Genomic DNA, 13,063 nt, shown 5'->3' on the forward strand with positions numbered 1-13,063 from the left:
AAAAATGTGAGTGGAAGTTTATTGGTGATCTGAAAGTATCATGCTAATTAAGTTAAAGATGTTTAATTTTTACTTGTAATCATTATCAACCCATTTTGAAAACCTAGTTAGATGTACATTTGGAAATATTTCAGGGTAAATGGCTTGGTCACTCTTTAATGTTGGAGATTTTTCTAGATTAAACGCTTAAATTGCTCTTTTCAGGATTACCTGGCATCCAGGGGTTTGACATGGAAAAATATGTTAAATGAAAGTCTCTTAGCTCTTCAAAGAGGAGTTTTTATGTTGTCAGGTATGTGTTACGTTCATTTTTGTACGTGTATAACTCTTTGTCTATAAATAGAACTCGGTAATATTATAAAGAGGTTTGAAGTTCTGTGTACATAACCAGTGCCATCATGACATTTTTGTTAAATCTGATTTCTCAAGCCTTACACTGACATTATGTACAAACTGGTTTTCTCCCCAGATTACAGAATTACTGGGAACACGGTGCTTTGCTACTGTTGTGGCCTTCGCAGCTTTCGAGAACTTGCCTACCAGTACAGGCAGAATATTCCTGTTGCTGAATTGCCAGGTGGGGATTGCTTCGCACAGTAGGGGGGAAGAGTCATTTAAAGCGTTAAAGTCGGTTTTATCCTTGTATCCTTGGTTTTTTAGCACCTTCATGTAGCCCAGTGCAAATCTCTTTGCAGGGCTAATATCTTATGCTGATTGCTTTACTCGTCAGCTGCTAAGTTTGCATATAGTTATTGTCAGACTCCCTAATGGAATCTTTTCATTCAGTATGATTTCTCATCTGTAGAATAAATATATCTGCATAGTGGATATGAGGAATTCAGTAAAATCCAGAATATAGTCAACAGGAACTAGTTGCTGTAATTTAATTTATTTTCCCATTTAAATACATAAAATGTATTTCACATTTTACCAGCTCTCAACTAGGAACAAGAATGGTTTCATAAATTAATTCTAAGTCTGTTTGCATTTACAGTTTTAGTATAAAATAGCATGCAAGCAACTGTGCCTCCTTCAATTCTAAATCTGTTGGTAACAGAAGCTCTTTCGACAGTCTGCTTTTAAATGTTACTTTTGTCCATCTAGTTCCTGTTGTTAGCAACAGCTTCCCTGTCTTTAACTGTTGAGAACTCTGCTTCTGCTGCTGTGCATAATGAGAGACGGTCAGTCTACCTTGTTTCTCCTTAGTATTGCTTTTCATTTTAGTGTAACGGCCTGCTGGACAGCTGAGTTATAATGTATGTAAAAGTGAGGGAAAAACAACAAACTCTACCCAAATTAATAAATTTTTCTTTCGTATGGAAATGTATCTAGACATATGGCCAGTGTCTTAAAATGTAAAGTCCATCTCTGTTAAACTAAATGGTAAAATTTCAGTTGACAGCACTGAGAACCAAATCCTTTCATCTTAAGTCTGTGTGAGCCTAATATTCAAAATGAATTTTTTTGTCCTTCACTAAGTGTTTGTTTCTAGAAAGGTGAACCAATATAGTTTACAGTTGTTTCTTGCCAGTCATGTCTTGTTTCTCTACAAAGCCTGCTCTGATGAGTAACCACCATTAGCAGTGGCTTAATGATCTACATCACCTTGTTTAATGACTTCTGTAATAAATGTAGCATTTCATTTGCTCTTTTTGTAGTGACTGTCACATCACGTCCTGATTGCTACTGGGGGCGCAACTGTCGAACTCAGGTCAAAGCACATCATGCCATGTAAGTTACACAATTTAGAAAGTGGTTGTGGGTTTTTTGTTTCTTATTAAAAAAAAAAAAAAAACAACAAAAAAACCCCAACCTTTGAAGTGCCAGAAGTTGCATGAGTAACACTGTTGCAGCATGAGCAAAATTGAGTGATCTTTGGGGGTGTTTTGTCATTTTTGTTTTTAACGCGACTTTGAAATGAGCCCTTCATGCATGTCAGAAGGGCACTGCTAGCACTTCTAAGTTGATGTAACCCATTGCTGACACTTCTTTAGTCTTGTTTTCCACCCACAACTTTGAAGTGCCAGAAGTTGCATGAGTAACACTGTTGCAGCATGAGCAAAATTGAGTGATCTTTGGGGGTGTTTTGTCATTTTTGTTTTTAACGCGACTTTGAAATGAGCCCTTCATGCATGTCAGAAGGGCACTGCTAGCACTTCTAAGTTGATGTAACCCATTGCTGACACTTCTTTAGTCTTGTTTTCCACCCACAACTCCCCCTTCATTCCTATTCTTCTCCCACTGAAGCAGCTTCTCATTTTCTCATGTCTGGGTGCTTCTTAAAAACACTGCATATACAATAATTAGCCCTGTGCGATTTCCATTTGAAACTATGAGAGACTCTTCTAGTGAAGTGCAACATACTTTGAAGGGATAAATTGGTGGGAATAATTTGCAACAAGAGAAGCAAGGGAAGTTTGGAACATGTAGCATTAGCAACATGGTGTGGCTTAGCAGTTCCTGGTTTTGGAGGAGTTTCTAGGTCTTACGCCTCTGACCCAACCAATCTGGCATATGATGAAAATGAAATACTGAGCCTGAAAAGAGATTAACCCTCTACTTCTCAAGTGTTTTAATACACCCAGGGGACACGGACCCCTGGTATCTAGTCATTCATGAGAAACGTCTATCCAAAATAAATCAAGGTCCTTGATGAAAAAAAAATCAAGGCCACTGATAACCAATGCAATTTCATTCTTACGGAAAGATGCACATGTGGTAAGACAAATATTTAAGACTTGAAAACAAAAATTATCTACCTAAGAGCTAACTGGTTCCAGGGAGGGTAGAAAAATCCTTCTTGCTTTATGAATAATTCTCTAAATTCTCAGTGCAATTTAAGATAGAGGAGGTGTTACCTCTTATTGAGAAATTGCTTTAATGAATAGTAGATTCTGCAGTGTCTTTCTAATGCTGCTATGAACATACATACTCAGCATAATTCCTTTAATATTTCAGGTACTATGGGTTGAAAATAACTAGTCTGTACAGCTCAGGCAAGCAGATAATAAGAAAGACATGTAAAATATTCGTCCCCAGTCTCTTACAAATTCAGAGGGTTTTACTAAATAACTTTCAAAAATAATTTGGGGAATTTAAGTTGCAGATGTAATTCAAAGTACCACTGCTATCTGTAACTTCACATTACAGGACTGTCTGTTCCTAGAGGAGATTTTGTTTTGAAATGTGAGAGTTAATTCAGTATCAAAGTACTTACCAGTCGTCTTTGTTCATATTGTGGTGGATACTTCCATCTAAAATAGAAATGACTCAAGGGTTTCTTTCCTTTCTTCTTCTTCTTCTTTTTTTTCTTTTTTCTTTCAAGCATTAGCTGTTTCCAGAACTTTACTGGCTGCTGCTCTTAGTTCCTAAAATCCATAAAAGCAAACAATCCTGTCATACCACTCCTAGATATCCAGTTACGTTTTGTTTTGTTTTGTTTTTTTTATTGAGCTAAACTGTTTTGCTAAGTAGTTTGGTTATGTAAGGAAGGTTTCTTTCTAGTCTTTGATCTAATTCAGCAAAAGGGAGAAAATTCACGGTCTCTTTTGCATCATCTCTTCCACATGTATACATATATACACACCCCCAACACCCCAACTCCTGTTTCAGTTATGTATCGGGGGACACATAACCCAAGTAAGAGAAAAACAAAGAATGCATAGTGAGATGTTTTTGGGAATTGGAAAGAAAGTGCCTCATACAAAATTGGGTTATCTATTTAATTCATAAAGACAGGCTTGTCATTCCCATAAAACCTATATAATACAGAATGAGAAAAACTTTTTCTTTCCAGAAGAAGATTCTATGCCAATGAAAGAACATGTTTGTGTTGAAATGTATTATTAGCCTGGTTAATTCTAGTTCCTAGTGACTTGTGTAATGCTGTCTACTAAAAATTACTAATGTCTCACAGGGCAAGATTAATTAGCTGATTCCTGTTTTAATTGCCTTCTGGGTTTGAAGTATGCAGGAATATAGAGGAATGCTTTTAATAACAGGGTTTCTGTGTGCATAATAAAACTTAACAAAGGCTAGGCAGGAGAGATGTTGAAAATCCTGTTAAAGATAACATGGTGGTAGGGTACGATCTAAACAGGTTCTGAAAAACAGATATGTTAGCATGTAAATGTTCTGCTTTAAACTGTTTAACATCTAAAATACCCTGTGAAAGATGCTGACTCTTTTTTGTTGCCTGACTTCTGAGAACTTTGTTACATTTTAATACTCTTTGATTTTTTTTATTTCAGGAAATTCAATCACATTTGTGAACAAACACGATTCAAGAACTGAATACTTGTAGTCTGTAGAGAGGGGACAAAAATCTGTTACACTGCTTGTACAGTTTAAGATTTCAGGGGATCATCTCAGTTCCCCCATAGCAGGGAATCAATAACTTTTGCATCAGGTAATCTGGTGTGAACTTTTTAATTTGTAGAATTTTACAGCTGTACATGAATAAGGTAGATTTTTTTTTTTTTCCAAGAAAGTCCAGCAAGCATTGCATTCCATCCTCATGACTACAGTGTCCCTGTATCACTTCAGTGAAGAACACAAACAGAAATCACACACACAAAACCAGCCATATCTTGCTAAGACCTAAGAATAAGGAGTGTATTTGCACTACTTGTGAAGAAACTAAGAAAAATCCTTAGACTTAAAATAGAAATGTTTTGTAAAAGTATCTGATGGATATTTCAAGAGCCATTAATATTTAAGAAGGAAATTGTCAGTGTATATTTGTAACTGCATTTTGCGGTAGTCTGATATTTTGTTGCTACCCATTGCATTTGGGCTAGAAACCACGTTAATATTCACTTTAAAAAAAAAAAAATTCCGTCCATTAAACAGCTGTTTCAACTTAAAGCTTCTACCATATGTGCAGTGTTATAGTGGAAGTAGTACAGTTTCTTTTCTTAGTTTAGTCATGTTGATGTTTTTATTCACATTAAATTACAAAAATAATTGCACAAAAATTTGAAAATCACATTTAAAGTTGGGGTAATACTTGAAGCAGAACAGACTTCTGCTAATATTACTTCTGTAGTGTTTTGTATCAGAAGACCAAACAGTGCTTTTGACATAGAGCAGCCAGTAGGACACACTGGTTCATTTTTTGTATTTCTTTTTCGGTTTGATACCGTATGCTAAATACGTACCTCTGCCATGCAGCTGTTCTCTAGCATGCATACACTGGTGAAAATGTAGAAAAAGCTATAATTTAAAACAGAATATAGCAGCTTTACTGGAAGGAACAATCTTACAGAAAATAATTCAGTTTGGACAAATTGTAGCAATATGGAGGCATTTCTGGGTAGGGATAGGGGTGATGAAGGGGAACATGGGTGTCACTGACATAAAAAAATGTAGATTTTATTTTCATGCCCTCTGCAGAGCTCATTCAGGAAACGTCCCAAGCATCATTTGGGAAAAAAACAAACAAAAACAAACAAACAAAAGAAACAACACCCCCCCACCCCCCAAATTGATCTGATCTGTTTCATCATAATCTGGTAGCTTATGTTGACAAACCTCAACTGGGACCAATTTTTCTTTTTCATCATACCTAGAAGAGTGAAACAGAATGAGAAGAAAGCATACAAAATTACCTCTGTAGATACCATGTTGTTTTTAAGTATGCCTTATTTTATGAGCAGGATTTATACTTTGATGTTAAAAAGCGTACACACAATATCTTGTGATATAATGGAGCACAAATGATGCAGCACATTGTGTCTACTGGTGCCAGTGAATTAAACAACTATTTCCAGTAATGCACATCTTAATATGAATGCTAATTAGAATGATGCATTTCTGTTTAGATTTTTATTTTTTAAAATAGCTATTGCAAGGATGGGTCTGTTGACCATGCCCGTATGCTATTAAAAATACACTTTGGTGTGGACTTCTCTTCCTAATCTCTGGGCATTTTCTCCTGTGAGTAGGATTGAAATTGGATCTGGAATAATACTTGAAACTTCTTTTAACAACAACAGTGTGTTTCTGTCTCTTAGTATTATTAACAATGTTCTGTTGCTTCTGTATTTGTATTTTATGTTTAGATTTTTTTTTTTTAATGGTTATTATATCTTCTCAGGACAACCATTCCCAGCTGTTTTTGATCTCATTTTCATCTCTGGCTGTGCATGTAGCAAATTGAGTGCAGTTGTGGAGATCAAGCCTTTGCACATTATATGCAGAAATGTGCTTTGCATTCTCATTCACCACTTCCCACACCCCAGATGGGCTTTCAGCATAGACTTGTCACTGTGCTGGTGTTCAAGCCTCTTGTGCTGAATTTTTTTGTTGGTCAAGAATAATGTGTCTACAGTTCTATGTACAACCTCGCTTGCACTTACTCCAGTTATGTTTGTATAGGGATGTATTATGTGACTTTAAGAAAAAAAATTGGGGGGAAAAAAACCAAACGACAAAACTCATGTACTTAACATCTAAACTACCTGTGCAGTAGAGGTTCTTCAGATTCCTTTTATAAACCCCTCTTCCTTTTCCCTGTTACAGATAATTCATCTGCCTTTCTATGCATATAGGGTTGCGGTAGTGCAATGGAATGAAGGGATTTTTTTTTTTGTCATTTATATTGTACCAGGAAGAGATGAGAAATTAACTTGCAGATGGGGAGGGTGAATAAATCCTGATCTTTATATGCTCTTAAGTAAGTAAGAGTATCTGTCATGGGTATTACATACTCTATACATTAGACCTTTTTAAATGTATGGTTACCAGGTGATAGTTAATGTGATAAATGTATGAACTATGCTTGGTGTAATTGTTTAAATACTGTAAAGGTGCAGCATATTTTTAACCTGTCTAAAGCACATCCCCACCTCCTTTATAAGAGATATTTGGAAGCTGAGCATGAAATGTGGTAGAATAGATGTTGTGAAAACCGAGGTGATTATGATAGGGTTTGACATAGTGGTGAACAAGGTATACAGTATCTCTCCTTGAGAAAGTTCTTTTATAAAGAAGGTGGAGAGTAGTTCTTCCAGTTCTCTCTTGTGATTTATTTTTTTCCTGAACTAAGAAGTTATTAATTAAAAAAAAAAAAAAAAAAAAAAAAAAAAAAAAAAAAAAAAAAAAAAAAAAAAAAAAAAAAAAAAAAAAAAAAAAAAAAAAAAAAAAAAAAAAAAAAAAAAAAAAAAAAAAAAAAAAAAAAAAAAAAAAAAAAAAAAAAAAAAAAAAAAAAAAAAAAAAAAAAAAAAAAAAAAAAAAAAAAAAAAAAAAAAAAAAAAAAAAAAAAAAAAAAAAAAAAAAAAAAAAAAAAAAAAAAAAAAAAAAAAAAAAAAAAAAAAAGATATTCACTGAAGTTGTCGTCTGTTTCTGTTTCTTCTGTGGCATATTCTCTCGCCACAGAAATCGATGTATGCAACACTTGCTAATGCGTGGTTGAGCTATTAGTTATTTGAATGTTGAGGTTTTACAACTAAATATCATCCCTGAACTTGCAGTAACTGAAAATGGCATGAGGTTTTGTGTCATTCCAAGAAATTCTCTCAAACTTTAAAGTGTCAGATGATACCACAAAGGATCATCAGTATCTACAGGATTTATACAAATTATTTAAGTGAAAAACTATTAAATAGAATTCATTTTTTGTCAACAAGATGACTTCAAGATGCTAGTAAACAAAAAAGTTTACTACTTTTTTAAAAGTGAGTACTATTTTAATTTCTTGCAACACCGTAAACACTGAAGTGACAAGCATTATACCACTACTGATTTAACAGCAGGCTGTTAAAAAAAGATTGTCATATTGTGTTCATCTTCACAATGATCTAATTCATATAAATGGTGAGATTTCAGATGGCTACTCTTAATAGAACTTTTTCTGAATAGAACTTTTCCCTTGCTGAGTAAATAGGAGGGACTTGTCTGCACCCAGTTCTATCTGAGGTGGAAGACGGTGATGCCAGAGTTGTTAAGCTTCAAGTTGCAGCTTAGCATCCCAGGATTTTTGCGCTGCCGCCATTCCCACACTTGAAGCTGGATATCCTTTAATGTTGTAGTTAATCTATACTGCTGTTCTTAAACCAGCTTTCATTTGTTCTTCAGACTAAATTTAAGAGGAATTCAAACTCAGGTTAAGTGATGTAAAAGTGAAAATGCTGTGTTGTTCTGTACGCCATAAAGACAAGCTGATAGACCTGAAAACTTGTAATGGTTTTGGCTTGCCCTGCACTTGCATTGGTGGATTTATACTCCGTTATGTCAACAAATGACTTGTAACTAATTTAGTTTGAGGAAGCTGCTGGTTTTGGATTTATGCTCTATCAAGTGATCAGTTCTGGCACAGCATAAGCTCTTCTGAGCACTTCCTCCGCAAAGAATAAAGAAGGGTGGTAGCATGATTGTGAGAGAGAGAATATAATACACCGTCTTTTGCAGCTGGAATAGCTGACAACATGCTAATCTCAACAGTCAGTGTTAATCTGAGAGCCCTCAGTGTGTCTCAAGTATTTGAATTGGCAACTGTGTAGGATGATTTGTGTTTAAGCTCTGATAGTGTTTTCCTTGAATTTAATAGAAAAATCTTGGTATTTGATGCTCAAAAATCAATCATTAGCTCATTTATTCTGCCAAAAAAATACATCCATTTTGTATCAATTTCTAGTCTTCAGCAGAACTGTGTAGTGCAGATGGCTTAGCCTGCTTTCCCTAAGCAAGAGTTTAGGGAAATGAGTTGATTCAAGTAAAAGGAGTTAGGCGTTTGAGAAGAGAATGCTCAATTCTAAATTATGCTCTGAAAATCTGGTTTCTTATGGCCTCTTAGAAATTTCTGCTGGAAGGGGGCCTTATTTTGTACAATCTGCCCTCTAAAAATAAACCAACAGTCACTGTGTTACTGGAAGTTAGGAAAAGGATCTCTTGATTTTAAAAAGAATGTGTGGGGATTTTGCATTTTTTCCACCTATTTTATCTAACATTCTTTCTGCATGATGTTTGGGAGCTGAAATACCACTTACACAATTCCAAGGAATAACTTCTGAAGGAAACTAATTATACTATTTCCCACAGCAATGCTTAATATGCAAAGATTGCTTCTAAATCTGCTTTTCAGGTCATCCTTCTTTTCTTCACACTTCCCATTTTGACTTTCAATGAGGTAATTTCACCCTTAAGCTCATTAGTTTCCATAGGAAATGAATTATAAAAAGTGCTAAGTGTGCCGTTATGAGGTTTAACATCAAAGACATTTCTAGACAGACCATGAATATACGTCGAAGCTATGTTTGGTCTCTGTTGGGTATTCTTTTCAGTGCTGCTGAGTTTCAGTTGCTTGCTTTCATTAGGTAAGTGTTGGCTTAGGACTTGTCCTTTTTTCCTTACAATCCAAATTAATCTTTAATTGTTTAGAATAAAATCTAGTATCTGACTGGACTATGTGAGTTAAATGTGTTTTGTTATGGCTCATGTGCCCTTCTCATGGGGGAAAAAAAACCCAAAACAAAAAACCCCAAACAGTTACGAGTAGGATGCTTTGTAACCAACTGCTCTTAAAGAAAAGTTAGATTTCTGAAAGGAAACCTCAGTTCATGTTTCTGCTAAAACGTTATAAATGGATTTTTCTTCCTGAATGCTACTCTGAATCCTCAAAGTTAGGATGCATTAGCTGCATGTTAAATCTTTTGGGTTGTTTTGCCGTTGAGCCTCCATTCTCAACCATTTTAACTACCTGACAGTAAGAAACATAGCACGCAGGATTCTTGTCAGCTTGCATAGCTTCAAGCTTTTATTTTGAAGCTCTGTTTCAACAATGAAAAAATAGGGAATGCCCACGTATTTTTTTTGTCCTATTCAATCTACCTAACACATTGGCTAGAGGGACTGCCTAGTATATTCCAGAAAAATTAATTAAAAAAAAAAAAAGAGTGAACATTATTCAAATCCAGTTTTTCTGAAAAGAACACTTCTGTTTGTTAGCTCCATAACATTTTTGGACATTTTTTCCCGTGCAATTGTGATTGAAATTATTTTCCTCCTCTTCAGCAAGTGTTTAGCATGCTTATCCCATTTGCTGCTTAGTTACAGTATGCAAAATAGCACAGTAAACTGACTGCATTACCACGAAGGTAAAACTGAATCCCAAGCCCATGCATGAGCTGTGAGGTCTTCTGTCGGTAAGAAGTGGCAGCGTAGCTCTCGGAAGTAATATAGCTGTTAGGAACAAAATAAATGCCGTAAGTAATACTATTTAAAAACTAATCCTAGTCAATATTTACAGCTGAGAGTATTAGAGCACTTTATTCCACCCGGAGCTTTCAGAATTTCTTAAATTTGCACTATGATTTTTTTTGAAGAGTATGGGTGGAAGCTGTTTCTGTTCCTGGGGGGGGAGGGAAGAAGAGAATTTCAAAACAGTACCTTTAGCTGTAAGAGGAAGAAAATATTTTATAAATTCTTTGAAAGTACAAAATAAAACACAAATACCTCTTCAGCAGTTAATTTTAGTGATCTGTGGGGGAAAAAAGAAAAAAAATAGGAACTTCAAAAGGCAGGCCAGGAACTTGAGCTTAAGTCTCCCGTGTGTTGTACTCCCGGCTCTTCAGGGCTGGCCAAGAGCGAGGGGATGGTCTTTGTACCTGCAGCATGCACCAGTTCAGCTTCAGTATCTTCTAGGGGCAGAAGACATCACCTTTGAATAGTTCGGTCTGTCAGCCACATCTGTTCTGAGAATAAGCGGCATTGTTCAATATTGCATATTTGTCAAGAGGAGGGCCTCGCTCAACGTGTGTATGTATATAGTCCGTGCTGAACATAGGACATCTGATTTAGTGTCTCGTGTATGATTGGCTCTATGGTGCTACAGCAGGCACTGATGGAAGAGGTACGCAGCCTTAAGATAGGCAGTGTATGAAAGGAAATCCAAACTCCCACAGAAACCAAAAAAGCAGTCTTCACAGGTTTAGAAAAATCTGTTCTTTGGTCACACAGATAGGTAGGTAGCAGAGGAAGTCAGTGTAGACAACCCCCTCATTATCTCGCTAGGGTGCCGAGGAGAAACCGGACGGGATCTAATCCTCGGGTGTTCGCTGACTGAATGATGCAGCAGCTTTTGTGCGCTTTCCATCGCAGCATCTGCTAGGGAGGTTGCTGTACTGGTGTACGCCACGCGATGCGCTGGTGCTCTGAGGCAGTGCCCGTACAACTTAGTCTTTCAGCAAAATAAACAAAATAAGTGTCACTACATTCTAGAAATGAATAGTTAAACACGCTTTTATTGAAAAAGCCACTTTTTCCAGCCCTTCAAATGTAGCTATTGTCAATAACTGAACACAAGTACTTTTCAAAAGTAGATTTTAGTACTTCAATCTTTAGAAATGTAATAAGTAAAAGAACATTGACTCTGAATTACAATGTGTATGAATTTAATGCAGTGGAAGTTATTATTAGAGTACTGAAGACTTCTAAATATTTTCTTAAATCATAAATATATTAACTCTTCCCTTTGAATCATGTAGCATTAATTTAAAAAAAAAAAAACCAACAACAAAACCAACAACAACAGAAAAAAACCAACTTGGAGCCAGACTTTTGTGCTACAAAACTACTCAACACAGTCTGGTAATAACAAATGCAGAGACTTGATTGCTGTTCACGTTTGAGTCAACTGCTAAAGGGCATAGATGTTTTTGCTTCCGCTGCTACCAGATGCAAAGCTTCTATGTCTACATAGACACACAAACACACACACAAAATATAAGGCAAAACCTACTATCTTGTGTTGCCTATCTCAGACATTAATAGGTGGCAAATGGAAGCTGTAATAGCAGGTGAAATCATAAATAATTCAGTTAAATATTTCAGGAATCAGATTTAAATGCCTTCACATAGAAGGATTAAGATAACTCGATGCACACTGGAGCTAATATAGGAGAAGACTTGTACGGAAGATTTCTTTCTGACACCTGTTTTATGACATACTATTGCTTTAAAACAATGTGCTGTGTCAGCTGCAAAATACAGTTTCGTAGGGAATTTCTTTCATTTAAGAAAGCAAAATAATTCTAAGTTGTGGGGTGAACATGCAGGAGTCTCTTGCAAAGATAGGAAAATATCACCAGGAGGCAATTAAAATACTGATGGGGTTATTAAAGGCAATAGGACTAGCAGGCTTCCCTTTGGTTCAGTGTTCCTTTGAATGCCCTGGATTTGTAATCAGGGAGGCACAGCCGCTTAGTAGCTCGTTTCTAAAGAAAGTGAGCACTCAAAGTTTGTCCCACTTAATTTTGTCTTTTAAGTCTTGCCTGCTAAAGGAAGGGAAATAGTTCTCTAGTCAATGTGCGTTACCAGCAATAAATAGCTGGTGGATATAGGATCAGAGCAGCTGCAAATAGCCAAGTGTTGGATGCTGGAGACTATTCCTAGTATTTCAGTGTTTTTGTACACATGCTCCTGTTGCCATGAGGAGTCACTTAAAACTGTAGTGGACTAAGGTGTTTTAAGCCTATGTAGATCTAACAAAGATAAAGCTACATCAGACTTTTATAGAACTAGCGTCCAGTATTGGGTTGCTCAGCTTGTCCGTACACTTCTCTAAAGAGTTAGGATATGAGATAAACATGGTCTTTAATATGAGAGATGCTAATGCTTGGTAAACTTTGTGCTAGAGTGCAGAAGTTATGAAATGCTTAAAATTAAGTTTACAAAACTGTACGCAAACATGCATGATTGAATTCTTACCCCTGGCTTGGCAAGGCTTGATTGTACAGGCATAGCTATAAACAGAATTTAACTCATAACTCCCAACAGAAAGACTCAAGTGATACCATGGTGACAGAGGACTGATTTACATTTCAGATATAAACCACGATGTAACCATCTCAGGTGACTTTAATTTCTCATTCCAGAAAAGGTTTTCTGCAGTCTGAAGTACCTTTTCAGAGGATGCTTTCTCATATAAACCACATCAAAATTTCATGCAGAAGAACAGAGATGAGATTAGTGAGCGTAAGGGAAGATGGCATTTGTGCTGTGCTATGGTATGTATCCTCATAATCTCAGTCCCAACGGGTGGGAAGCAAAGACTGCTCTTAACAAA

The 13,063-nt window shown here is 36.0% G+C and overlaps 1 protein-coding gene across 1 annotated transcript in view; it reads left to right on the forward strand.

Moving 5' to 3' along the window:
* The window catches only part of CHFR (checkpoint with forkhead and ring finger domains), a 26,198-nt gene extending 19,149 nt beyond the window's left edge, over window positions 1-7,049 (forward strand). The window contains exons 14-17 of the mRNA XM_009274339.2: window positions 205-292; window positions 470-577; window positions 1,659-1,731; window positions 4,251-7,049. Coding sequence (XP_009272614.1) covers window positions 205-292; window positions 470-577; window positions 1,659-1,731; window positions 4,251-4,293 — 312 coding nt within the window. The 3' untranslated portion in view covers window positions 4,294-7,049. The remainder of the gene's footprint in view (window positions 1-204; window positions 293-469; window positions 578-1,658; window positions 1,732-4,250) is intronic.
* The last annotated feature ends 6,014 nt before the right edge of the window (window positions 7,050-13,063 follow it).

Source organism: Aptenodytes forsteri, unplaced genomic scaffold, assembly GCF_000699145.1.
Source record: "Aptenodytes forsteri isolate BGI_AS27 unplaced genomic scaffold, ASM69914v1 Scaffold79, whole genome shotgun sequence".
Lineage (NCBI taxonomy): Eukaryota > Metazoa > Chordata > Aves > Sphenisciformes > Spheniscidae > Aptenodytes > Aptenodytes forsteri.